This window comes from Eleutherodactylus coqui, chromosome 7 (assembly GCF_035609145.1).
Source record: "Eleutherodactylus coqui strain aEleCoq1 chromosome 7, aEleCoq1.hap1, whole genome shotgun sequence".
Classification (NCBI taxonomy): domain Eukaryota; kingdom Metazoa; phylum Chordata; class Amphibia; order Anura; family Eleutherodactylidae; genus Eleutherodactylus; species Eleutherodactylus coqui.
This window is the reverse complement of record NC_089843.1, coordinates 134,430,043-134,457,526: the sequence shown is the minus strand read 5'-3', so window position 1 is coordinate 134,457,526 and position 27,484 is coordinate 134,430,043. Positions and strand designations below refer to the sequence as shown.

Sequence of the window (27,484 nt, the reverse complement as noted above, 5' to 3'; positions counted from 1 at the left end):
TGCCTCTTGATGAGGCGGAACTTGGATAATAGTTTTTCTAACTCCAGTTTTCACGGAGCGAATCTGCAATAGCTGAGACATGGGTGCTGAATCTGATACTGTACTTCTGGCCATTGTTTCCCTTCTTTCTGCTTGTCAGCATGGTAAGAGAAATTTCTATAATTAAGCCAAGAAATACTGCTAGTCATGAAGGATTATGTTTTATTGTATTACTGGTGAACTTCTGGAATTCTTCCGGAGCTCACTAGTTGAATATAACACACATTACTTCCTGTTGTATGCAGTGCCTCGCTGCTTGTCTCCTCAAGTCTGCCTTTGCTGATAAAAAGTCCTCAGAAATTCGACCTAAAATGAAGTATATTTCAATGTTCTACTACATGGGCGTCTACCCTGTATGTCCATTTGTGTGTCGGTAAATGATTAAATGGATGTATTTACAATAGACCTACAAAGTGAGGTGGTAATCCTTAATATTCTCTTTTTCCATCAATGTCCGGCATCAAAAATATTGTTTGTTTCAGCAGATAATGATATCTAATCCAATGGGGTGAGAAATAAAAAGAACACAACACCAACAATATAGCAAAAAGGCATTAAAGGGGTTGTACCAAAACTGCAAGCTATTACCTATCCACAGGCAAGCCTATTCCCTATCGCGGCAGACGATGGCAGACCCAGCGGCCACCTGTCAGCCCTCTGCAATTTCATGATGGATGGCGGACGATATCATAGAGGGAGCTCCCTCCCTCTGTTAACTGCGTGCATGCTGTGATCAACATTGATCGTGGCATGTAGGGGTTTAAAGGTGGGGATCGGTGTTCTCTCCAATCCCAACCGTTGCAGTGAGTGGGATACTGGTTGTCGGTCACAGATAGCTCCCACTGCAGATGTTACAGTCTCAGCTACTGATCAATTGTTCTCTAATTAATTGGACCTAAATAATCTGTATCTTTGAGACTGATTGAATAGATTTTCTTTAAAACATGTATCATTAGCTCTCCACAAAGTATCTCTATAGTTCTAAAGAATATCCAATGACATATTGCTATTTGGTGATTATTCAGATTTTGGATGCGCATGAAAAGGTGGATTTGACACATGAAGAATCGGTAAAGGAATTGACTCAGAGACAATGCCTTTTAGTTTGCAACTCCGCGGCGATTAGCTGATCGCTCTGGATCCCGCTCCAGGGAGGCCGGCAAACTGGTCATTCTGCCAGGGAAAGCTGTTGGCAACAAACCATTTCCACAGGATAACCCACATTTGACCAGACTATGAGCCTGTGCCCCCCATGTCCACCAATAAGCCTTGGCTGCCCATGGCTCTGTCCCACGTTATACCTCCAAGGACCACTTTTTATAGGTACTAACGATTGCATGCCAGGAACACCCCACAAGACCAGTCATTTTAGAAATTCTCTGGCCCATGTATTTAGCCATTACAATCTGTCCGTGGTCAAAGTTGCTCAGATTGTTACGCTTGCCCAATTTTGCTGCTTGCAACACATCAACTTCCAGAACTGACTGTTTGCATGCTGCCTAATATATCCAAGTCCTTGACGGCTGCTATTTTCAAGAGATAATGTTCTGGCTGGTCAGTGCATACGATTTACCTTTGGCTTGAATTTTTAACCAAACTCCTTGTAGTAACATTAGGAGCAAGTTAAAGATCACATCATACTAGCCTCCTGACCTCCAGCCCCGAGAACTGTCATCTCGTTTTACAGTCTGTCCTGTTCATTCAGCAAACGTCTGCAGCAACTCAAGAAGGAAATACGTCTCAAACCTGTTAACTCTGAAAGCAGGTTCGCTGCGTTGAAGGACTTTGAATGCCTTATAGGCAGACTGATCTATAAAACCTGAAAAAGAAGCTTTTGCCAAATGTAGATTAGTACAAAAAGGTAAGGTAAGCGGGGTAAAGGGTGTCTTAGGCTAGGTGTACACAAAAAAGTGTCCGGGTCACATCTCCAAAAAATTGATGTTTTTTCCTATACGTGCAGCTCCCTTTGGCCTCCATATTTGGTCTGTGTATCCGTTTTTATTCTCTGCATGCCATGCATTTTTCACATCGGCAAAATAAACAACTGATACAAGCCCGATTCTTTTTTTGCATGTTTAAAGAAAAATTTAAAAAAATGGACAGCATACAAACTACACAGGTTACATCCGTGTGCTGTCCGTTTTCTTTTTCTCTCCCCATTGACATGAATAGGCGAGTCTTGTCTGCAGAAAGGTTCAGAATAAGGCATGCAATTAATTTTTTCATGCAGTCTGTGTATGTGTAAAAAAAACTCAGTAGTGTGTGTTACACCAACAAATATTATATGTCAGATAGAGGAGTCTTTTTAACAAACTGCACACGGATGAAAAAAAACCCTAGTGTGCCAGGGGCATATTTTCTGTATTTACACAGGTAAGTGCAATATTGGTCCCAAAACATTTGGACCAATATCGCACTCCTAAACCTGCAATTTTACTGCTATTGTAATGTGTTCAGGTGTTGAAAATGTAACGCAGCGCTGAACATGTGTTCTTCATGCCATTCAAAAAAAATTAGCATGTTTCTAAATGAAAAAAATGCATCGCACTCACATAAAAATTGCATTTAGAAGTGAGTTTGATGCAAATTTTTTTGGGGGGGCTCCCACAGGAATTAAATGGGTGCTCTCAGAAGAAGCACTCAAAAATAAGACATGCTGCGATATTTCAATCTCATGGTATCAATGTGAGTGAAGAATTGCTTATGTGAATTAACCCGTTGAAAATAATGGGTTCTTTTCACATGCACTGCACATAAACCACACCTGTGTAAATACAGCCTTACCCTATTGGCAGCATTAACGAAGGGGCAGGCATAGGATTTCCTGAAAAGACTTTTTAGTAACAGAGAGAAGAAATCATCTTTAACCCTTTGCAATCCAATTTTGGATTCAGGGTTTCCTAGGTTTTTTTTCTCTTTCTGCCATTATACAATGGCTCCATCTGCTGGCTAGAGCCAGTACTGCGGTATGGGACATGCTGGAGAGGCCCCCGACAACAGAGATGCCAGTAATAAACCTAACATCGGAGCTGTACAACCTTCAATCAGAATGTCTGAAGGCATCAGACAGTGGATTGCAAAGGATTAATAGACACAGTCCACTGTTCGGCTCTGTTCACATCTAATCTCTTTTCCTTCTGTTGGAATTAAGGCTGTGACGTATGGCACTGGAAAGCTATACAGAGCTATACGCCGGATATGGATTCCCATTGTAAAAAATATATATCGCGCTGCATACATTTTTTTTTACTTGTATCTGTCTGTGTAGAAGGTGCATGGGGACCCATGAATAGTGTACTTTAGGCATATGAGCTAGACGGGCTGTTCGGGGGCATGTACCAAATGGATTCAAATAACAAGATGTTTTTCTTTAATTGTTTCATTTTTTATGGAAAAAATTAGTAAAGGGGAGGGTGTTCAACTTTTAATATTTTTATTATTTCTCAAAAACTTAGGTTTCCTTTTTTATTTTATAGACTCGAACTTGCGATCCTTTCATCTCTTGCGCAATAGAACTTGCACATAAAACACACCTGTGTAAATACAGCCTTACCCTATTGGCAGCATCTACTAAGGGGCAGCATTGGATTTCCGTGGATTACTGAATACTTCTGTATTGCAGTATATTCTGCTTCTAAAACAGAGAATGATAAACTGTATATTATAGACTTTCCCTTCACGGCACAAAGCAAACAGCTGCCATCTGGGGTCCAACATCCAGTCTGATAGGAACCATTGAGCGTTGGCCAGTGCACGCAGGTCCACATGTGTCTTCTATACCCTGAACAAAGCCTCAGTTTATTTGGCAGTAGCATGTAAGTGGGTAAAAGGACATGACCAAAGCTAACTCTGACCATAGCTATTGAGGGTGGGTGTAAACTCTTTCATACAGCTGCCACCAGTTGAATATGAAGCCTGCTACATATCAGTCCCATACCTCTATGGTGCACATAATAATAATAATCTTTATTTATATAGCGCCAACATATTCCACAGCGCTTAGAAAGACAGAGGGAATACAGGAGGGCAAAAGTACAAAAATTACAGAACCACGGTTACATGTAGTACTAGTAGTCAATTTAAGGAAACAATAGGGATGAGGGTCCTGCTCCAACGAGCTTACATACTACAAATAATGGGGTCATACAGAAGGTAAAGGGGCTGGAGATGTGCACGGTATGGTGGGGTGGAGAGTGAGCGATGTTATACACAGACAATGGTCAGACATTAAGCCATGTGACGGCAGAAACGGTGTGAATGCAGAGGGGCACTTGATGGTGGCTAGCAGGGATTGCAGTCAGTAGGTCAGGGAGCATGTTATCATGCGGCATCCAGAGGGGTTTGGTTTAGGAGATATGGTATGCCTCCCTGAAGATGTATGTTTTTAGAGCACGCCTGAAGTTTTGTGAGTCATTGATTGCCCAGATAGCCTTTGGCAATGCATTCCAGAGAACTGGTGCTGCTCTGCAGAAGTCTTGGAGGCAGGAATGAGAGGTTCGAATTAAAGGGGCACTAAGTCTGATTTCATTAACAGAGCAGAGGGTGCAGACTGGGTGGTGGATTGAAATGAGGGAGGCAATGTAGAGCGGCGTGGTGCTATGGAGAGCTTTATGGATGAAGGTAGTGAGTTTAAATTGAATTCTGTATTTAACAGGCAGTTAGGGCAGTGACTGGCACAGGGCAGAGGTGTCCGAGTAGCGACTGGACAGGAAGATGAGCCTGGCTGCCGCATTCAGGATGGATTGCAGAGGGTAGAGTCTGGTGCAGGGGAGGCCGATCAACAGCGAGTTGCAATAATCGAGCCTGGAGTGGATGAGGGCATTAGTGAGCGCTTTTAGCGAGTCCATGGTGAGAAAAGGGCGGATTCTTGCGATGTTCTTAAGGTGCAGCTGACATGTTCGGGTCAGAGATTAGATGTAGGGGGTAAAGGAGAGATCGGCATCGAATATAACCCCAAGGCAGTGGGTGTGCTGTCTGGGAATTATGGTAGTGCTACACACTGAGATGGAGATGTCAGGATGAGGTCGATTAATAGAGGGTGGAAACACCAGGAGGTCAGTTTTTGAGAGGTTCAGTTTTAGGTAGAGAGTGCATATGTATGTCATAGAGACTTAAGGAGTTAAGAGAAGTTACCACCATTCAAAAACTTCTATAATTTTACTACCCACAACATCCAAGAACCAAACAGGCACATTTAGGAAAAAAAGGCAATATAAGTATCTCCACATGGATAATTTCAGAAGTTCTAAATAGAGGAATTTTATTGTCAATTTTTACCTTCTCCTTCATTGGTGATGACAGCTTTGTGTAAAGAAATCAGTCTTCGGTCCTGTAAGGTCCTTAATATCATTACACCAAGATAATTAAAGGAGGTAACCAACTCCAAACTCTACCTTTGTGGGACCTGGCCATCAAATATAAGATTCGATGGTCAGGTCCCACAAAATGCTGGAATTCACCAAGTCAATCTTTAGTCTCGAAAGGACTTCAATTTTCATATCTGGACAGCATACTCCACTGAGCGAATATCACACAAAGAGAGCAGCATGTCATCTGCATTCAGTTATACCTGGCAGGTTCCATCAAGATGTTATATCTTGCATACTTTGTGACTAAAGATTTCTAATTAGAGATGAGCAAGCACGCTCGGATACAGCAGTTACTCGAGCGAGCATCGCTCTTCTCGAGTAACTGCTTACTTGTCCGAGCGTACTCGGGAAGGGGGTGGCAGTGAGCGGCGGGGGGTAGAGTGAGAGATCTCTCTCACTCTCCCCCCGGCTACCCCCACCGCCCGCCACTCACCCCCCCGAGCACGCTCGGACAAGTAAGCAGTTACTCGAGAAGAGCGATGCTCGCTCGAGTAACTGCTGTATCCAAGTGTGCTCGCTCATCTCTATTTCTAATAGAACCATATTAAACTGAATGCGTTTTACAATTCTTATTTTTCCATTTTGTTTAAACCTATAGAAATAAAATATAAATGCACATAATATTTTGAATCTAGATACTTTTTATATCTATCTAATTAACTTTGTTGTGTGATAACTTATAGTAAAACAAAGTAAGTTGCAGTGCCACACAGTGGACACATTTAGTATGAGAATAGACTTCTGGATTAGTTCTTTAGCAAGAATGCACCATAAAAGAACAGCACCTTAGAGGGGTTTTGTGATTCCATGTAAAGAAATTATGTTTCCTCGGTAAGGCTGTGTAAAGTGTTGTGTATCTTTTCATATGATATTTTGTAAAATTCTAAAACATAAAAGGAAATGATCTACAAATACGAGAAACCCAAAAGTAGACATATATACCCCTGGGATGACACATGGTGATCTGAAGATGAGATGCTCACAAAGACTGGTAAACCTAAAAGGCCTCTAACTCAAAAAAATACAATTAGTGTGACAACTTACCATGAAGGCAGTTATTTTCTAGCAGGTCTGTGTTTTTAAGGACTCATCAGTGTCCACAAAAGGGTACATGGTAATCAAAATACAATCTCAGTAAGTCTGTATTTAGTTAGATTTTATAGGTCTTTGGTCAAAATAGGTAATGGGGTTTAACTCCCATCTTTTAGAACTCTGACAGAAATCACATGGACGTGGGGGTGTGGCTTAGCGGGAGAAGTAACCAGACGCACATGTAGAGAGCTCTCAGGAAATTGCATGGTGACCTAAATACAATGAAGCACAATTCCCCCTGTATCTTGAGGGAACTTTGGTGGCCTTTTCTGGAAGACCTGCTGACCCAGAATTCTCAGCATAGCGTGCAGCCTATTTATGGGAGGGGACTGGGACCTCCTTCTCAAGAGTTATCTGGTGTGAAACCCCTACTTTCAGATTGCTTTGGGGAGAAAGTGCACCAGCAGCAGAACATCACAGAATACCCAATACCCATGTTTCCCCATACCCACTGAGAGCTCACCCTTGCTTTGCAATCTCCCTTTGTGCCTCTGCGCCGATGGGACAGCGCTCCTGGGTTCACCTCTGAAGGGAAGCAATAACTTCCGGCTCCTCTGGACCATTCTCCCAGCAGTTGTGGAAGCAACTCCTGGTTTAGACCTCTGACACAGCCCTGTCTGCAATAGTCTGATACTGGCATTACTGCTCCAGTCACTATTAGGCTTGGTTCACACGGGGCGGAATTGCTGTGGATTTGCTGCGTTTTGCTGTTGCAGATCTGCAGGATGGAAAAACCGCTGCTTTTGCAGTGCAAAGCCAAAGTTAATGTGTTTTGGCAAAAAGTTGTTTTAACAGAACAGAATTTTTCCGCAGTGCGGAATAATTGTTGCGTCATGGTTTTTGAAGACGCAGCATGTCAATTCTTTAGATTTTTCCGCAGCGGTTTTTTCTCTATAGTCCGCCATGTTGGCAGACAAATCGCACTAAAAAACGCTGGAAATAGTTTAAAAAAACGCTGCGGATTTAAACGCACGCCTTTTCCGTGCAGAAAAAATGCACATAATATGCAACCATATACGCAAGATCAAATTAAGCTGGTCAGCTGTTTTGCCGCATGTACAGAAATTCAGCGGAATTTCCGCAGCAAATCCGTGATAAATCTGCCCCATGTGAACCCAGCCTCATCATCTACAATCAGATGCAGGTGGATCTCTTGGATCCTGCTATAACATCTGCTGGCAAGCTATGTGAGTTACATTGCATCCCTCTATCTCCCCTCCACTCCCACTTTCACCTGCAAAAAGAGAAGAGGTACTGGAAAACTTATTGCTATAGAAATTAACTCTTTCGTTATCAAGGTTTTCATTACTAGCTTCACACCAAACTTGTTTTTCTGGGCTTAGCCCAATTGTATACAGAATCTCCATGGTGGAGATCTGACCTCAATAACCTCAGTCTCTCTGACCTTCTGACTTTCTTCCCAAAATTGATTTTGCTAAGTGGCATAGGAGTCTTATTACCAGAAGTCTATTCCTGCCTCATTTCGCTCAATACCAACCTCCAGAGTGAGATTTCCGCTCTCCTTTGAATACCTTAGCAAGAGGGTACTCTACCCTCAGATACCCCTATTCCTTAACGCACCCCTAAATGGACTCCTCTATGGCATGCGAATATGATGACTAAACTCAATGTTTAAGATAGGAATGTAATCCACGTCCTGGAAACTACACCCCGTTAACTCATCAGACAGATTCTTATACCTAGAATTAAAAAAACTTATTTAAATCGAACTAATGGGGAATATAGCTTTTTCTTCCAGGATGGTCCAGATAGGCCCCAACAAATTGAGAAATTCTACATTAGTGTCTAAGACTGGTAGTATAGACTAATTCATCAGGAAAACCCCATCTACTTATCTTACAAAAACCTCTACTATAACTCTTCAATCTGTCAAACAAACTGCTCTTTTAGCTACCCGATCAAAAACGGATAAAGAAAGCAGTGACGAGGACAACACTTCCATTGGCAGAGATCTACCAATTTCTAGGTCTTTCATCAGCAGCGTTATAAAGCCCTACAGCCAGTCTTAAAAGACCTGCAAGACATTAAACAAGACATGAGACATATAAGGGGGGGGGGGGGGGGACAACTAGAAACCACTGAGGCAAAATTATCTACTTCCTCTTTTACTACATATGGTATCAAGAGCATCTTAACAAAATAATTCACTGGCTTGAGGACCAAATAGGGAGAAAGGAAACAACCTGCGAATTAAAGGGGTTCCAGGATCTATTCCCACAGATGCTCTGCCAACAACAATGAAACAATTATTTATTTCCATTCTTGGGGATTCCTACCCCTCAAAATCTCTACTGAAAGAGCCATAGGGCCCTGAGAGCAGATCCAATACAACAGGAACCACCTAGAGATATTATCTGTAGGCTATCCTCCTGCAGAGTAAATAAGGAAGATGGATATATTACCCAGCGGACATGTATGGCCTTGTAAGTCTCCTCACTCACCTCCTAGGTGTCTCTACGCCCCTTCTGGGTGCTCTCCTTGTGGAGGAACGATGCCCCACCGGACCCACCCACCTACTAGGTGTCTCCACACACCTTTTGGGTGCTCTCCTTAAGGAGAGACAACATGCCTTTCAACCCCTGCAGAGTAAGAGATGATATTCTGCACAAAAACAGAGAATATGGCCCTGCATTGCTAGAAGGTGCTAAAATCTCTATCTTTTAAGACCTAGCTAGGGTTATGGCTCTTTTACATGGGTCGACAGTTGGGTAAACGACTGCACGAGCGCTAACATCACCGCTAAGGTAGTTAGAGCTCGCGCAGAGCGCTTACACTGACAGACTTCTCGCTCGATCATGGCCTTCTTGCTCAGCGTTTCACCTTCTAAGTGAAGTGCTGAGCGGGGAGCGTTTACATTGAACGACAACCCCCGATTCAGTGATAATTTTAATGCTGACTGAAACCGATACGATCCTGTGAACGCATAGTGAGCGATTTTGTTTTTTAATTTACAATGCACGATTATCGCTCAAATTTGTTCATTTAAATGAATTTTGAGCGATAATCGTCCCATGTAAATGGATCATTACCCTCTGTAAGCACCACATAAACGGAATGAGAGGACTGGAATACCCAGAGAGGCTATCAAAATTGGGATTATTTACCCTGGAAAAAAGACGGCTAAGGGGCAATGAAATAACTATATATAAATACATTAGGGGACAATACAAGGATCTCCCCCATGATCTGTTTATTCCCAGGACTGCCATGGTAACAAGAGGGCATCCTCTACGTCTAGAGGAATGAAGGTTTCATCACCAACACAGAAGGGGATTCTTTACTGTAAGAGCAGTTAGACTGTGGAACTCTCTGCCTGAGGACGTGGTGATGGCAAAATCCATAGAGGAGTTTAAGATGGGACTAGATGTCTTTCTAGAGCGCTATGATATTACAGGATATAGGCATTAGGGGTTGTTGATCTCAAATGTTGATCCAGGGATTACTCTGGCTGTCATTATGGAGCCAGGAAGGAATTTTTTTCCTCCAAATGAGCTAAATTGACTCGTTTTTTTTAACCTTCCTCTGGACCAACAAGAAAAGGGTTGAAACAGGCTGAACTAGATGGACAATGTTTTCATTCAGCCTAACATATTATGTTACATACGGAGACCTTTGACAGAGACACTTGGGTAAAAAATGGCTCTTTCCTTTCGGACTTTCTTTCTCTACAAGAGGGAAAAAGTTTTTAATTTGCAAACATTGATCTTCCTGAAATATATACTGTTATTGAGGTTGAGGACCTTAATATTTCTGATTAGTCCGCAATCCAAGACATTGTAAGTCTTCCATCCATCACTCCTCCAACTTTGTGGGAAATGGATCGCCCCAAAAAACAAGCTAAAACTCGTAATTCTGGTAAATTCACCGTAAAAGAATCAGCATGGACTTCCACTAACAACCTCAACTCTGACATACGAATATATACTAAAGAATAGACTTAATGAGGATACCGCTTATATGTTTTGGAAACTTTACGGCATTTGGAACTTTACCCCCTTACACCTTATCCTTGAAGGCAAAGATTTAATCTCTATTTCAGAATTCTACAGCCTGAAAACTGCCTTTTAGATGTTGAGAGATTCATGTGGTCATATACTAGCGATATCTATGTAGTTTGGTTAGCAAAATATACTTCTTTAGGAGAATTCCCATATGTCAATTCTTCCCTTCTTCCTAACCCCCTTCTTTCTTACTACCTCTAGTATCTACTCTTTACCTTATACGCCCTCTTTTTAATTTTTCTATAGCTTCCAGCTATCAGCATGTTCAGACTCAACAGGAGGTAACAATTATTGCATTCAAAACTTTTTATGAAGATTCTGCCTGTCAGGACACAATGCATGCATCTTATGGAGTTATGCCACCAGTTAAACCACACTGTTACACTGATTTTGCGGACCAGTGTTAGCATAGCATTTTGTATTTTTAAAGCTAATATCACTTGGCTAAATGGTTAAAAGGTCTTCAATCTCTCTGGCTATATATATATATATATATATATATATATATATATATATATATATATATATATATATATACACATACACATATATATATAATGTACACAACAAGTGCCTTGATGGTTGTTAGAGACCTATCCCCCCTTCTCTCCCCTTGTTCACTCTTTCCCTATCTTCCCCCACCCACTCCTGTCTGGTCAATACTAAGGCATAATACCAGCTTTCTTCTAGTTTCTTTATGTGGATCCAGTTATGGCTCTAATTAAGGATTAGAAATTTTCAGCCGTTATTTCACAATTGTTTTTATATTTTTTTTGTTTGATGTTGTCTCCAGAGATTTTTTTGTTCCCTCCCGTGTGCTGGAGGCCTCTCATAAAGATAATTGTCTAGTATTTTACATCTAATGTTTAATATTACAGGTAGTAAACTTATTGTTATTACATCATATAGTGTTAAAGGTCTGAACAAACCCCCAAAAAAGCGGCTCCTTTCCCTGCTAAGAAAGGCAGAGAGTGACATCATTCTATTCCAAGAAACCCATTTTAAAGCTAGCAATATCCCCTCTCACCATCACTATTACACCAAATGGTACCATAGTGTTCAAGAATTCTCTACACTGAAAGGAGTAAGTATTGCGACATAAAATGTACCATATACGCATTCTATTTCCCAATCAGACCCAGAGGGCAGGTCTCTCATCATCACAGGCACTATTGCAGGTTCACTAGTCTCCATCGCCAGTCACCTGTACCTTCCAAATCATCAGCAGATCCCCTGGATTATTCAATCACTTGAAACTTTCAAAACATTTGCTGAAGGTATAACTATAGTGGGAAGTGACCTAAACGTAGCACTGATCCTCTTAGATAGCTGTTATCAGAGATCCTCTGGCTTCTATGCTGCTCTAAAAAGACTGAAGAAACACCTTTCTGATTTTCACCTAATAGGTATCTGGCGTTTGCACCACCCATATGATAGGGAATATACCTTCTTTTCCTTGAATCATAACTCCCATAAAAGAATTGACTATCTGTTTATAAACCACAGATACTTACTGTTAATTGGCACTGTTACATTTTCGGACCATACCCCTACTTCTTTTTCCTGACTGTTTTCTAATATTCCACCTTGTTCTTTAATGTGGTCCCTAAACGAAACATTGTTGGACCCTCCTCAACATATATCCTGATTAAAAGAGACTCTGGAGGGCTGTTTCTCTAGAAATGAAATGCCTGAAATTTACTCCCCACTGTTATGGGAAACGCATTAGGTTTTTAGGCGAACTTATCGCACTAAGCACAGAATGTAAGAAACTAAGCTCAGCTAAACTTAACTCTTTACTCATTCAGATTTCAGTTTTCCAGGGCATTGGGGGTGCAGGGGAAACTCTCCACCCTTCGTAGAGAACTCAAAAATTTACTCATCAACCGCTCGGCAAGATTATATCAGAGAAGAGCTTTTAAATCCCATGCTATTCCCCTTTGATATCCCAAATTAACATGCAATTCAACGCCCCAACTTTTCTCTAATCTCCTGCATGGGAAGGAAGAATTTCTTGAAATCTTACATTTCTTCCCCAACTGTTATATATTTTTCACATAGCCCCCATCTTTATCCTTCAGCCCTTCTTCAGTAAAATTCAACAAATTTTTACATGTTTCCCATGAAAAGGCTAAAAACCTAGACTACCCCATTATTGATACTTCAATCCTGCAACAGGATACCACCTACGAAAAGGAGCTAAGCTGGGGGCCAGAGAGCAGGACAAAAGACAACAACTCAGTAGCACAGAGGGGAAATACCAGCTCGGCTATATAGGAAGGAGATTAGCAAAGAGCTACAGCTGAGCCGAGGAACCCAGAATCCAAACTCTAGAAGTACCAGAAGAATTTAGGTATGAGCTCAGGTTACGCAGAGAGCAGGACAATGCCCGTGACTGCCATACACAGAGGCAGAGGAGTTGGTCTGAACAGTGGACCTAACAGTAGCTCCCCCCTTACGCCCCTCTCTCCGTTCCTCGGTTCCCCTGCAGAAATTCTTGTTTGGATGGACATCCTAAATGGGGAGGATCATGCAGATCTAATATCTACTTATTTTACTCAGTTCTCTTTATTCTTTGTTATAGGTTACTATGCCAGGCTTGTTGGGAGATCTAGAATGAAACATAAGGTGATGCCTCCATCAGTCACCGGGCCTCCAGAGTTTGAGAGGACCTTCCGTGCACAGTAAGTACATAGTATACAAATACGGAGCAGCACTTCAAACTGGATATTCACTGGCTGGATGCATTTAGAGTTGGTCAACCATGCACTTTCCCTAAAAGTGAAAAGACACTAGAGATGAGCGAGCACCAAAATGCTCGGGTGCTCGTTACTCGGGACGAAATTTTCGCGATGCTCGAGGGTTCGTTTCGAGTAACGAACCCCATTGAAGTCAATGGGCGACCCGAGCATTTTTGTATATTGCCGATGCTCGCTAAGGTTTTCATTTGTGAAAATCGGGGCAATTCAAGAAAGTGATGGGAACGACACAGCAACGGATAGGGCAGGCGAGGGGCTACATGTTGGGCTGCATCTCAAGTTCCCAGGTCCCACTATTAAGCCACAATAGCGGCAAGAGTGCCCCCCCCCCCCCGCACTGTCAGCATAAAGATCGTTCTCCTCTGCCACAGTAGTAACAGCTGTGGCAGAGAAAAATGATGTTAGCCCATTGAATTCAATGGAGCCGGCAATACAGCAGGTTCCACTGAAAGCAATGGGCTGCGGGCGTGCGCGGGATGAATTGTTGGGAAGGGCTTAAATATAGAAGCCCTTCCCTGCAATTCATCCAGAAATGTGTAAAAATAAAAAAAATATACCGTATATACCGGCGTATAAGGCGACCCCCCAACTGTCACCTTATACGCCGGGAATACAGCGGAGCAAAAAATAGAAATCATTACTCACTTCCCCCGGCGTTCTGCGGCGCTGCTGCAGGATGTCGCTCCCTCCTGGTCCCCGGCAGAGCATTGCTTTCTGGACGCAGGGCTTGAAATCCCCTCCTCCAGAAAACACACGTGCCTTCAGCCAATCACAGGCAATGACAATGATGTCATTGAATGGCTGTGATTGGCTGATGGCGTGTGTTAGCTAATCACAGTAGCTTTCTGGAGGCGGAGATTTCAAGCTCTGCGTCCAGAAAGCAATGCTCTGCCAGGGACCAGGAGGTAGCGACAGCCTGCAGCAGCGCTGCAGAACGCCGGGGGAGGTGAGTAATGAATTTTTTTTTGACACTTTCTTTTTTTTTGTATTACCGGCGTATAAGACGACCCCCGACTTCAGAGCAGATTTTTCGGGGTTCAAAAGTCGTCTTATACGCCAGTATATACGGTATATACTTACCTTGTCGCGGCAGATGAAGTTCAGCGCGGGGCCGGCCTACAGTGGGTGTGAAGGGGGTGTGAGTCAGACCTGCCCCCTGATTGGCTCAGCGCTGAGTCTGACTCACACCCCCTTCACACCCACTGCTGGCCGCCGTGGCTGAACTCCGTCTGCCGGGACAAGGTAAGTAATAGTATATATATATATATATTTTTATTTTTATTTTAACACATTTCTGGATGAATTGCAGGGAAGGGCTTATATATTTAAGCCCTTCCCGACAATTCACCCCGCGCACGCCGGCAGCCCATTGCTTTCAGTGGAACCTGCTGTATTGCCGGCTCCATTGAATTCAATGGGCAAACATCGTTTGTCTTCTATATGTTCTCAATGGGGTCGGCGCTGCTGCCGCCGGCCCCATTGGGCGCATATAGAGAAGAGAACAGGAATCGCAGATCGCAGATAGGTGCGATCTGCGATTTCTATGGCCTAAGAAGGACCGTTGGGGTTCTTGAAGCCTAAAATCACTCCTAACGCTCTCCCTATAGCAGCTCCGGCATCAACAGCACTTTCCCTGAACTATGTCAGAATGCATCTGTGGCGAGCCGCGGGAGGGCAGATATTAATACTCGGGTGACACCTGATCTCGCCAGCCACTCACTGCAGGGGGGTAGTATAGGGCTTGAACGTCGCAGGGGGAAGTTGTAATGCCTTTCCTGTCTTTCTATTGGCCAGAAAAGCGCGCTAACGTCTCAGAGAGGAAAGTGAAAGTAACTCGAACATCGCGTGGTGCTCGCCTCTAGTAACGAGCATCTCGAACACCCTAATACTCGAACGAGTATCAAGCTCGGACGAGTATGCTCGCTCATCTCTAAAAGACACCTCTAGAATAATAAAATGTCTTTGCACAGAATTGGTCTAATATATTATCCTAATTTCATACCTTATTAAACGCCAACACGTTGTTTGGAAACTGCCCCTACACTTTATCGGGGTGTAATATGTTGAAGTCTAATATATTTCCTACTTCTCTTTTAAATACCAGCTTTGTAACCCATGTATTAAACCAGCAATGCTTTTTACCATCTATGTATGTTTGTAGCATTAGGAACAATTACAAATTAGGACCAAGATGAGTGATGACTCAGAGGGGCTGCATTCTCTCCTGGAAGTTGAGGCCCTTTTACATGAAACGATTATTGTTCAAAACAATTGTACCAAAGAGCGAAAATGAACAATAGTCTTTCAGGGTAAATGCAGCCAACGACCGAACAATGAAGGATAAATTGATCACTTTTCGATCACCGTTCATGTTATATCGGCATAAAAATCACCATTGGCTCGTTTGTTAATCGTCGGTTTAACCCCTTAACGACTGCCCCATCGGGAAACTACGTCCTCAGAAAGTGGGCCTTAATCCTAGAGGACGTAGTTTTATGCATCCTCTTTGGATTAATGCCCACTTGCCTGAGGACGTGACAGCTCCATGCTGTCGGTGCCCGCAGGTAGCCGACAGCATGGAGCTGTCATCCCAGGATGCGGGCAGTCCCCCCCGGCATTGCGATCGGCGCTAGCCAACGGCTAGCGCCGATCGCAAAAAAGTAAAGAAAACTGTCAAAAAAGTTAGTTCTTCAGCTGCCCTGCTGGATCGGCTCCACCAGGGCAGCTGAAATTACTTACCCGGCTTGTCGGCGGTGTCCCACGGAGATCTCGTCCTCCCGGACCCGCCGGCGGCCTTCTGCGCGTGCGCGCCAGACAATGACGTCACGCGCATGCGCAGAAGCCCGGGAGCCCCCGGCAAATTTAAAATCTCCTGGCTCCCGGCTCCTGAAGGTAGCCGGGAGCCAGGAGGTGTTACCGGGGACCGCTGTGAGCGAAAAAGTTGAAAAAGTTGAAAAAGTAAAAAAAAAGTAAGGTTTCACCTCCCCTCATGGATCGGATCCATGAGGGGAGGTGAAAATACTCACCCCCGGTCCTCTGCGATGTCCCGATGTCCCGGGACCCGAAATCCCGGTCTGCGCATGCGCGCCCGATGATTGACATCGGGCGCGTGCACAGAGGGGCTCGAGCCCCGGGAAATTCAAAATCCCTCTGCTCTTGGCTGCCATGTGTAGCCAAAAGCAGAGGGATGTCACTGGGGACATGATCACTGTCATCCAATGGATGACAGTGATCATGTAAAGTAAAAAAAAAAGTGCAAAAAGTTAAAAAATAAAAATAAAAAAAGGGGTAAAAAGTAAAAAAAAAAAAGTGCAAAAAGTTAAATTAAAAAAGTTTTAAAAAGTTTAAAAAACTTGCGTTTCATCTCCCCCCACGGATCATATCCGTGAGGGAGGATGAAATGACGTACCTAAGGCCCGCGGATTTATCCGCGGACCTTACCCCAGCTTCTGCGCACGCGCCCGTCGTCAATATGGCAGGTGCATGCGCAAAAGCCGTGGTAATTTAAAATCTCCCTGCTCCTGGCTACAAAACTTAGCCGAGAGCCTGGAGATTTCACGGGGGGCCGCGGTGAGCGGTTCCTGATCACGTGTTCGCCGTTATCCAATGGATAATGGCGATCACGTAAAAGTAAAAAAAAGGTGAAGGTTCATCTCCCCTCACTGATGCGATCGGTGAGAGGAGATGAAACTTTTTGCCGGAGGCCTCCGTATTTGCGCCCCGACACAATCTTCTTCCGTGAATGTTCCCAGATTCTGCACATGTGACCGCCGGCAAAACATCGGACACATGCGCAGGAGTCGGGGAGCCCAGGAAATTTAAAATCTCCTTGCTCCCAGCGACCAACGGTCGCCGAGAGCCTGGAGCAGTGACGGGTGGCCTCGTTGAGTGGTCCCCGGTCACGTGAAAAAAAAGGTAGCGATCTACCTTAGGTCGGTCTCACATGACCGGATAGGAATTACGGATTCCGCATGCTTCTGATCCGCGGTAATACGCAGATCAATCGCATTGGATTACACAATTCCGCTCACATTAGTGGGTCGGAATTGCGTAATCCACTCGCAGAAAAGAGAACGCAGCAGGTTCTATTTTACCGCGGATATCCGCAACATAGAGCCCATTGTGCTCCATGGTCGCGGATATACCCGCAGCCCATACGCAACTACATTGTATACGGGCTGCGGGTACCTGTGTCATCGCTAAGCGACGGTGCGGAAAATACAAACAAATATATATATATATACTGCATATGACCACCTGTGTGAGTAGGCAGTTATGCGCAGTACATTACGCAGCCGTACGCAGGGTCACAGCCGGGCTCACAGCCGGGATCCACCTACGGCTGTGTGAGCCCGGCGTTATTCAGACCGCTACCTGTAATACGCAATTTACAAGAAGCCCCGGGAACGTTCGCCTTCCTGCAGTTCCAGGAGCAGCTTGTTGAGCGCCTTCTCTGTGAGACCGCTGCACCTCATCAAGCTTACGGAGACTCACAGAGCGCCACTTTTTACACCCCATACCCGCTACTGAGGTCAAGAAATACCCCCAAAAAGCATGAGAGGAGGGGGGATACCCGGTTTTATAGCCCCATGTACCCATCCCAACCAGCCTCCGTAATTACCCTTGTCTTTGGAAATATTACACAGTTCACATTATTACTTTTATCTAAGATTTGGGTAACGCCGAAAAGGGCGGAGCGGTAGAAGTGGGTGTGTGTGTGTGTGGGGGGGGGGGGATATTTTTTTAAGGTGTCAATTTTTATTCCGTAGAAGTGGGCAATGGGGCCTGGAATGTATTCAGTTGTGCCCTGCAATCCAACGGGTGTTCCCTCCATTATAGGCCTTGCCATGGTTCCTGTAAGTAGATTAGGGCCACAATGGGTATGTTTCTGAACACGGGACAAACGGGGGTATCCATTTTGGGGTGAATGTCTTCATTCCTATGTACACTGTAGAAAAAAAACTGTTTTTAAATTGACAAAATTGCCAAAAAAATGAAAATCGTAATTTTTTCCTTCTGCTTTACTGTGGGGTCAAAATACGCAATACACCCCTAGATGAATTCATTAAGGGGTCTAGTTTTTAAAATGGGGTCATTTGTGGGGGTTCCTTATCGTTTTGGACGCTCAATGGCTCTATAAGTGGGCAATGGGGCCTGGAATTTATACCGTTGTACCCTGAAATCCAACGGGTGCTCCTTCCATTATAGGCCTAGCCATGTGTCCTTTAAGTAGATTAGGGTTACAAGGGTTATGGTTCTGAACACGGGACAAACGGGGGTATCCATTTTGGGGTGAAAGTCTTCATTCCTATGTGTGCTGTACAAAAAAACCTGTTTTTAAATTGATACAACTGCCGAAATAATGAAAATTGTAATTTTTCTCCTACTGGTTTGCTTAGATTTATTCAAAAATTGTAGTGTAAAAATACACAGTACACCCCTAGATAAATTAGTTAGTGGGTCTAGTTTTCAAAATGGGGTCATTTGTGGGGGCTCTCTGTCGTTTTGGCCGCTCAAGGGCTCTACAAGTAGGCAATGGGGCCTAAATCACCTTCATGCTAAATTTCTGTTCTGAAAGCCACCGATTACTCCTTTCATTTTGGGCCCCGTTGTGCATCCAGACAAAAGATTAGGGCCACAATAGGTATGTTTCTGAACACGGGACAAACTGGGGTATCTATTTTGGGGTGCAAGTCTTCATTCATGTGTGTGCTGTACAAAAAAAGCTGTTTTTAAAATGACAGAATTGACAATAAAACGAAATTCACAATTTTTTCCTTTTGCTTTGCTTCAATTCTTTCAAAAACTGTGGGGTCAAAATGGGCAGTACACCCCTAGATAAATTCGTTAAGGGGTCTAGTTTTCAAAATGGGGTCATTTGTGGGGGTTCTCTTTGATTTGGGCCGCTCAAGAGCTCTACAAATGTGCTATGGGGCCTAAAACGCCTTCAAGGAAAATTTATGTTCTGAAAACCACCGACTACTCCTTTGGTTTTGGTCCCCGTTGTGCATCCAGACATAAGATTAGGGCCACAATGGGTATGTCTCTGAGCACGGGAGAAACAGGGGTATCCATTTTGGGGTGCAAGGCTCCATTCATGTGTGTGCTGTACAAAAAAAGCTGTTTTTAAAATGACAGAATTGACAAAAAAACGAAAATCACAATTTTTTCCTTTTGCTTGGCTTGAATTCATTCAAAAACTGTGGGGTCAAAATGGGCAGTACACCCCTAGATAAATTCGTTAAGGGGTCTAGTTTTCAAAATGGGGTCACTGGTGGGGGCTCTCTTTGGTTTTGGCCGCTCAAGAGCTCTACAAAAGTGCTATGGGGCCTAAAACGCCTTCAAGCAAAATTTATGTTCTGAAAGACACCGACTACTCCTTTCATTTTGGGTCCCGTTGTGCATCCAGACATAAGATTAAGGCCACAATGGGTATGTTTCTGAACACGGGAGAAACGGGGGTATCCATTTTGGTGTGTAAATCCTCATTTTCATGGGCTCTATAGGAAAAAAATATGTCTTTAAAATGACATATTTGCAAAAATATGAAATTTTATTTTTTCTCCTCTAAATTGAATTAATTCCTGAAAAAAACTGGTGGGGTCAAAATACTCATGACACCCCTCAGTGAATACATTAAGGGGTGTAGTTTTTAAAATGGGGTCATTTGAGGGGGTATCTATTATTCTGACACTTATGAGCCTTTGCAAACTTGGTTTGGTGCAGGAAAGCAAAGTGTTCCTCAAAATGCTGAAAAGTAATGTTAAATTTGTATGTCCTCTAAATGGTTAAAAAAACACAAAAGTTTTTCAAGTGTGCATTCAGAATAAAGTAAACAGATGGAAATATATAGCTTATCAAAAATTTGTACAGTATGTTTGGACATATTTGAGCTATTAGGGTTGAAAATGTGAAAAAATGACAATTTTTTCAAAATTTTTCCAATATTGGTACTTTTAATAAATATACACAAATTATATCGGTCTCTTTTTACAACCTAAATGAAGTACAACATGTGGCGAAAAAACAATGTCAGAATCACTTGGATATGTAAAGCCTTTATGGAGTTATGCTACGTTGAACGACGCATGTCAGATTTCCAAAATTTGGCTCCGTCACTAAGGCGCAAACAGGCTACGTCACTAAGGGGTTAAATACCGATCGGTCAGTCGTTATCAGTCACTTAATACAGTAAATAAGAATGACTGAATGATTTCTCATTCCAATGAGCCAACGATGTATCTGCTGTGTAAAGTTTTTTTTATACTTATATTCCGGCAGCTGAAGTCCGTGTGTCGGTAGTCCGGTGCGCACTCTCCAATACAATGCTTACGGGAGAACAAGGACACGGGACTCTGATATGAGTCAGATTTTTGTGGAAAAAAGGAAATAGAGCACCCGCTACCTGTCACCTCGTCTAACAGCACCATAAGTTAGTTTATGGCAGGTGACAGGTTTCTTTTAAAGTATTTTGCTTCATCTAGCCTTATCTACCATAAGCTGTCTAATTACTATCAATGGAAGCAGCACAGATCTAACCATAGCAGTAAACAGTCATCATCAGGCAGTAAACAGTCATCATCAGGCCACGCCAGGGCAAGTCTTAATCTGCACACTTGTGAAGAACTGTATATACAGTAAATGAATATATGCTGTCATCAATTTTGCAGCGCCACACTACAGATACTTCTATACTGTCACTAATAATTAGGGCTGTCAGCTTTAAAAGATGCGCCACAACCTTTTCATATGCTCAGCAGAAATACTAGATAAGCAATAAAAATGAGGCGTAAGTAGTGGTGGCGCATCAGTGAGGTCACATCTGCCTGTATGAATAACTATGATGGAATACTACTATATGCTCCAACTGACAGCCAGTCTCCTTTGTAGACAGAACTGTGTGGAGTTCTTCCCGATATTCCTGGTGCTTCTGTGGACTGCTGGCATATTCTTCTATGAAGGTAATGCAATATTGTCTCCTATGTGGAAAAACAGCATTCAAGTGTTTTTGAAATTTGCCAAAAATCTAAATGTATACATTTTGTTTGTGTTGCAGTGAAATATTAACATTTTCTAGACCTCCCTCACACAGGCGTTTGCAAAAACGCTGCGTTTACTGCGGTTACAGCATTTTTGACAACGTTTTGGCAGGGTTTTCTATGGAAAAAGATTGAGTTATTTAACTGGGCTGTGCCAAGATTTAAAGTTATCCCTCATCCTGTGGAGTTCAGTTTAGTGCAGCTAACAATTTTTTAACAATCCAGACTGACCTCAGTTCTAAAAGCTGTACATGATAAATGATACCATGTAGGTCCAGCCTTCATGATAAGTGATTGGGGTCTTCAGAAGTCAAGACTACTTTTATGTTTCCTTTGTTTGTAGAAGTGGCTGCAGCTTTGGGCTTACTGTACATTCTAGCACGTCATTTCTACTTCAAGGGGTATGTGGAAGCGGCTCAGGGGCGGTAAGTACTATCTATTGTTAACATATTAACCCTTTCCAATCCAATTTGTATTCTGGTTTTCCTAGGGGGCTTACTTTCTTTCTGCTGTTATACAACGGCGCTATCTGCTGGCTAAAGCCTGTACTGCATGAGGTCACACGTTGGATAGGTTCCAACAGCAGAGAGGCTGGCAATATACAGTAAGAGAACCCCGACGGACGTCTTTCAACATCGGAGCTGTACAGCCTTAAATCATAATGTCTTTAGAGGTCAGACAGTGGATTGGAAAGGGTTAACTAATTGCAGTGTAATATCTCAATCAGATTTGAACATTCAGGATCTGTATTCATTCCTTGCAGTCCAGATCCTGAATAAATTCTATGGAGCTACTCAGACATCCATGATTTTAGGCTGGGTTCACATGGGACGGAATTGCAGCAGAATTTCCACGCAGATTCTCTGCGCGAGTTTTGAAGCTGCTTTTCTGCCTTGGAAATCTTGTGGTATTTCCGTGCGGTCCCACTATGGTCATTCCGCGAGATTTCTGCAGGATTTACACCCCATGTGACCGCAGCCTTATAGAGCTGCATTGTTGCACACATTTCATACTGTTCAGTAAGGTCTAATTTGATGTATTCTGGCCAGTCCTACATTTCTGCAGTTGGTCAATGACAAGAAAATTTCCAGGTGTGTCCCAAAATATAATTTTTTAAATTAACACTCTGTCTTAGTTGAAGTGCATAATTGTGCATCCATTAACTCTGAGTCAGTTTGGGGTGCTGTACATTGGCAGTCTGAGGGAAGACCTGTCTGCATATCTGGCCAATGCACATGGTACACAGGTGTAAGTGCACCACTTTATTGACATTACAGTTTCAAAAGAACCTTTTAAAAGGGCTATTCCCATCTCGGCTCCTGACCTTCTCACAACCCTTGTACTGTGCCCACTTACAGGCTGCCTGAGGAGGCTGGGTTTTATGAAAGTGTAAGGGGGGTGAGCAGTGCCCTTCTCCCCTCTTACTTATGAACGTGGTTCAGCCACTGTTGGCCACTCTGTAATATTCTGGATGGAGCTCTATATTTAAGTTACAGACTGTGCTGTCAAAGTTGGCCAACACAAGCAGAGGTTGTTTCTAACAGAAGTGAAAGGAGCTATTGGGATATATTGAGAAGCTTCCAAAAAATGGCTCTGATTGGCTGTGTAGTCCCATGTTACACATTCAGATAGGACTGTGATGCAGCACAGAATTCAGTCTGTAAGAGGAGAAGGACACAGCACAGGGAGGTCTGCAGTGGTAGAAGCCAGGCCTAGGCACAGTGAAGCAGGTAGTGTCCCCATGCTGGGGAGTGCTAGGAGTGAAACCACTGGAGACGGAAAGGGCCCTGATGAACTGGGGGCTGAAGAGATGGCTGGATGGAGGACCACTGTCAGCCCGTGGGAGAAGAGGGAGCCTCCATCCTCACAGATGCTGGACACTAAGGAGTTAGTGTCGAGGTGCAACAGGACTATCAGTGCAGAAGTAAAGGACCAGAGCGATGGAGAGTCCAATACTCAGCGAAGGGGATGTCGCACGGATGTAAATGTACTTGTTCCCCCAGGTCTGTGTAGAGTAAAATCCCTAGCCAGGGTGGAGGATGTGGAATTTATGCGACTGCATTGACACAAGCATAGTGGAGTTGTGATCGAGTCTGAGGCCTCACAGGGTTAATAGTTATGTTGTGATGTCGTGTGTCCATGATGTACAGTGTTGTATACCCATACATTATTCTGTAGTGGCACAGCGGGGCACCTGATGGGTAGAGCAGCAAAGTATATTTAAGGTGGAATGTGGCACAGTAATTTAGTCACATGTGAAGCTGTTTTGTGGGAAGAGTCCTCAGTGGAATGGTACCCATGATGTCAGTGCGTCTTGTGGGATTGGCATCGCTCCTATGGAGTGAGAGAGGTGGTGGATGAGGATAAGGAAGCCCAATCTAATGGAACTTCCGCATATATTTGTTAAAGACTCTTGTGCTGGTGACGTCTACAATGTCTAGCGTTCTGTGGGCAAAGAACGCGGCTCCTACTGAGTGGAAGGGGTTAGTCTCGAGATAGTGTAACTAGTGTCAGTCATGACTAGAGACAAGTGCCTTGCTGCCACCACAAGGGGGAGATATAAGAGGCGATGTATATGTTAGTGTGAGATGCTAAACGTAGTAATGTGACTATGTTACGATTGCATAAGAAAAATGTTCTTTAGTGATGACAAGAGTTATAACACAATGGTTGGGAAGAGATGCCAGGTAGAAAGGTATGTCACTGTGTTACAGGAAGATAAGGCACTTTGTGCACCAAGTCTGCAAGTTTCGTGACATGCCACGGAGCACTGAAATTACAGCAAGATCAGCAACGCAGATGATAATTACAAGCAAGTACTAAATGCCTTGTCATACTGATGTAGATACAAATATGCTGTGTTATTACGTAACGCTCAAGTAGAAGTGCCCTCCTATGGAGCAGAATTATGCGGATTCCAGTTTGTTAACCAAAAGTTATTTTTTATTGAAAAAAAAGCACTGCCTCCATCACACCAAACACACCACCCACCTGCTTCAGTAAGAGCCAAGCTCAATGTTCTGTGTTCTTTCTGCAACTTCCATAGACGTGAATGGGAGTTATATAAACAGCATAGTACAACGAGCTTCGCTGTTTCTGTAATATCTGCCACCTCAGGTAGCCTGGATGCATCGCAGAACACAAGGAGGTGAACCAGGATGAAGATGGGAAAGGGAGAAAGTCTTTCAGAGGTGGGACCCACATCTACCAGACATTTATGGTATATCCCGTGAATACACTATAAATGTCTGAGATGCAAATACCCCTTTAATTCACATCCTATCATTTATAAAATGACATGACTGAGCGTTGATGAGGTCTCTGATACATATAGGAAGTTCACAAATATGCTACAGAAATGAGAAGTGCATTATGTTTTCAGTGAATTTAAGTTCAGGCCAAAATAGTGACCTTAAAGGGATTGTACAGTTAGTTACATGTTTTACTGACAGATGCATAGTACTAAAAATAACAAAATCAGGGTAATTACCCATCCTCAGCCCTGGCGATCTAGCATTGCAGCCCCCGCGATCCCTCTGGTCTTTGCTTTCTAATGGACACCATGTGACCACTGCAGCCAATAAGAGGCCACAGCATCACCGTTCTGAGCTCCTGGTATCAGGGCACCCAGGATATGAGCGCTGGAAAATAGTGGTGATGCTGCAACCTCTGATTGGCTGCAGCAATCACATGGCATCCGTATTAAAACAAAGACCTGGAGGACCGCAGCGCTGGATTGCTGGGACTGAGATGGGTAAGAACTGCTTGTTTTTTGTTATTTTAAACCCGGTGCACCTTTCAGTAAAAAAATTATATTGCAACTGGACAACCCCTTTAATTTTAGTCATTGATTGACTAAGGTAATATTTCATTAGGGAATCGTAAAAACGTTTGACAGCCAAAATAAGGATTGTCCTGGTAAAACAGTGAGTGATATCTGTCCAAATATACTTATAGGAGATCCATGAACTTGTATAGATGTCTTCTTTTCAGGCTTCCTGGATTTTACCTCAATCTCATCTCCTTGTTCCTGTTGCTTGCATTAGCCGCGCTTGGGATTACTAACGCCCTTCTCAATAAATACCTGGATGTCAACATTCTTAAGAAGGTCCATCATGTGTTCTAATCGGACCGCTGTTTACTGAATACATCTCCAATCATCGTTGTCCTCTCTTATTCTGTACATTCCATTGTTTCTACAAATATCTGTTATAATTTACCTTTATATGTAAATGAATGATGAAAACTAAAAATACTATTAACATTTCACTAGATCTGGCCGGTCTACTCACTAATTATTTCATTAAATGACATTTCTTAAGGTTTGGGGTACAATTGTTCTAGTAGTATTAGTAATAGTTACTGCCAGCGGCTATACTTACTAATTTAGGCCGCCTGCACATGGCAGAGACGGATTCCGCACGCGGCTCTGACCGCGGCTGGCGACCCTGCATACCCATGTTCTTTCTTCTTTTTCGTATGGTCGTGGCAAGCTGCCGTCGGTCACACCCAGTACAGATTTTTTTTCAAATGTTTGTTCTACCCGCACCGTCACAAGGAGATGACGCGGAATCCGCGACCTGTTCACAATGTTAATTGCGGACGGGCCGTGGGTCCGACGGCTTCCATTGACTTCAATGGAAGCTGTCCGCGTGGAATCTGCGCACAAATGGAGCATGCTTCTGATTTCCGCTCGTGTACAGGAAAAAGTAATTTCCCATAGCATGCTATGGGTGGTATTTGCTGCGGATCCACGGTGCGGACGCCCCCACTACGGATTCCACAGCAAAAATCCATTCATGTGAGGCAGCCATACTGACACCAAATACAAGCGCAGGTATTGAAGCACATCCCTCAGCTAAGGCTGGATTCACATGAACATATATCGGCTCGGTTTTCACGCCGAGCCGATATATGTCGTCCTCATCTGCAGGGGGGGGGGAGAAGGAAGAGCCAGGAGCAGGAACTGAGCTCCCGCCCCCTCTCTGCCTCCTCTCCGCCCCTCTGTACTATTTGCAATGGGGAGAGGTGGGACGGGGCGGGGCTAATTTGTATAACTTAACCCCGCCCCCGTTTCGCCTCCTTTCATTGCAAATAGTGCAGAGGGGTGGAGAGGAGGCAGAGAGGGGGCGGGAGCTCAGCTCCTGCTCCTGGCTCTTCCATCCCCCCCCCCCTGCAGATGAGGATGACGTATATCGGTTCGGCGTGAAAACCGAGCCGATATACTTTCGTGTGAATGCAGCCCACAAGACAGCCAAACTGCTATATGGAGGAGCATTACACGGGTGCAAAATACTGATAAACAACCACTCATACACCTGCCACATATTGGGGGAGGAGAGATGCTTAATACTATACTTTTACATAGATAAGACATACATAGGGTGCCAAACCAACTGATACATATAGCACACCATGCACCCTGGGCTCCCCAATTTGCAGACAGCCAAATTGCTATAAGGAGGAGTAGAGGATTAGTAATAGGCTAAACTGATGCAACCAGATCCGGGCAGCAGCTGCCAAAGTAAATACAATATATCTATAGGTACATATCCACATGATGCAAACCGTTTTATGTTTATATAGACCACACATGTCAAAGTGTGGCCAGCTTTGGGCTAAAATGGCAAATGATTTATCCATTGGTTATTGGATTAACAGATATGGGAATACTTCTACACTAAGGCCTTGTTCACATGAGCGCTGTTTTTGCGCATTATAGGTGCATGACAAGATCGCATCTAAATAGAAAAAATGGTTGAACCGTTAAGATGAATTAATTTTAGATGCACTAAATCCTCACACCAATCAAGGAGAGGACATGTGACTGCAAAGCTCACATCTAAGGTCCGTGGTGCGCAAAAAGATAGGACCTGACCTATCTTTAGTGCGTGCTTTCCATAGACTCCTATGCGAGCTGGATAATATGCACCATGCACCTCCAATTGTGTGAACGGGCTACTTCACAGCTAATTTAAATTACCCAGCTGGTAATTATGCCCCAAAGCTAGTGACTGTATTTATTTTTTGCCTGCAATATTAATTACCATCGATAATAATTGAGCTGTGGTGGGTTAGGTATAAATGGCCCTGTTCCACTGCCAAATCACTAGATCTCACTCCCGCTTATCTGGCTGAGCAGCAAAGGGTTAACAGATCAATGG

At 43.5% G+C, this 27,484-nt stretch overlaps 1 protein-coding gene across 1 annotated transcript; it reads left to right on the top strand.

Annotated features, from left to right (window-relative positions):
- Positions 1-25,589, top strand: LOC136572810 (microsomal glutathione S-transferase 2-like). Its single transcript, XM_066573731.1, has 5 exons — positions 1-143; positions 13,107-13,206; positions 21,172-21,242; positions 21,664-21,745; positions 25,314-25,589. Exons 1-5 carry the CDS (start codon positions 80-82, stop codon positions 25,444-25,446), a joined length of 450 nt encoding a protein of 149 aa, XP_066429828.1. The 5' UTR covers positions 1-79; the 3' UTR covers positions 25,447-25,589.
- The last annotated feature ends 1,895 nt before the right edge of the window (positions 25,590-27,484 follow it).

Coding starts and splice junctions, on each gene's coding strand:
- LOC136572810 (XM_066573731.1), top strand. CDS start 80: ATGGGTGCTGAATCTGATACTGTACTTCTGGCCATTGTTTCCCTTCTT. Junction 144..13,106: donor TCTTTCTGCTTGTCAGCATG/GTAAGAGAAATT, acceptor TCTTTGTTATAG/GTTACTATGCCAGGCTTGTT. Junction 13,207..21,171: donor GAGAGGACCTTCCGTGCACA/GTAAGTACATAG, acceptor TCTCCTTTGTAG/ACAGAACTGTGTGGAGTTCT.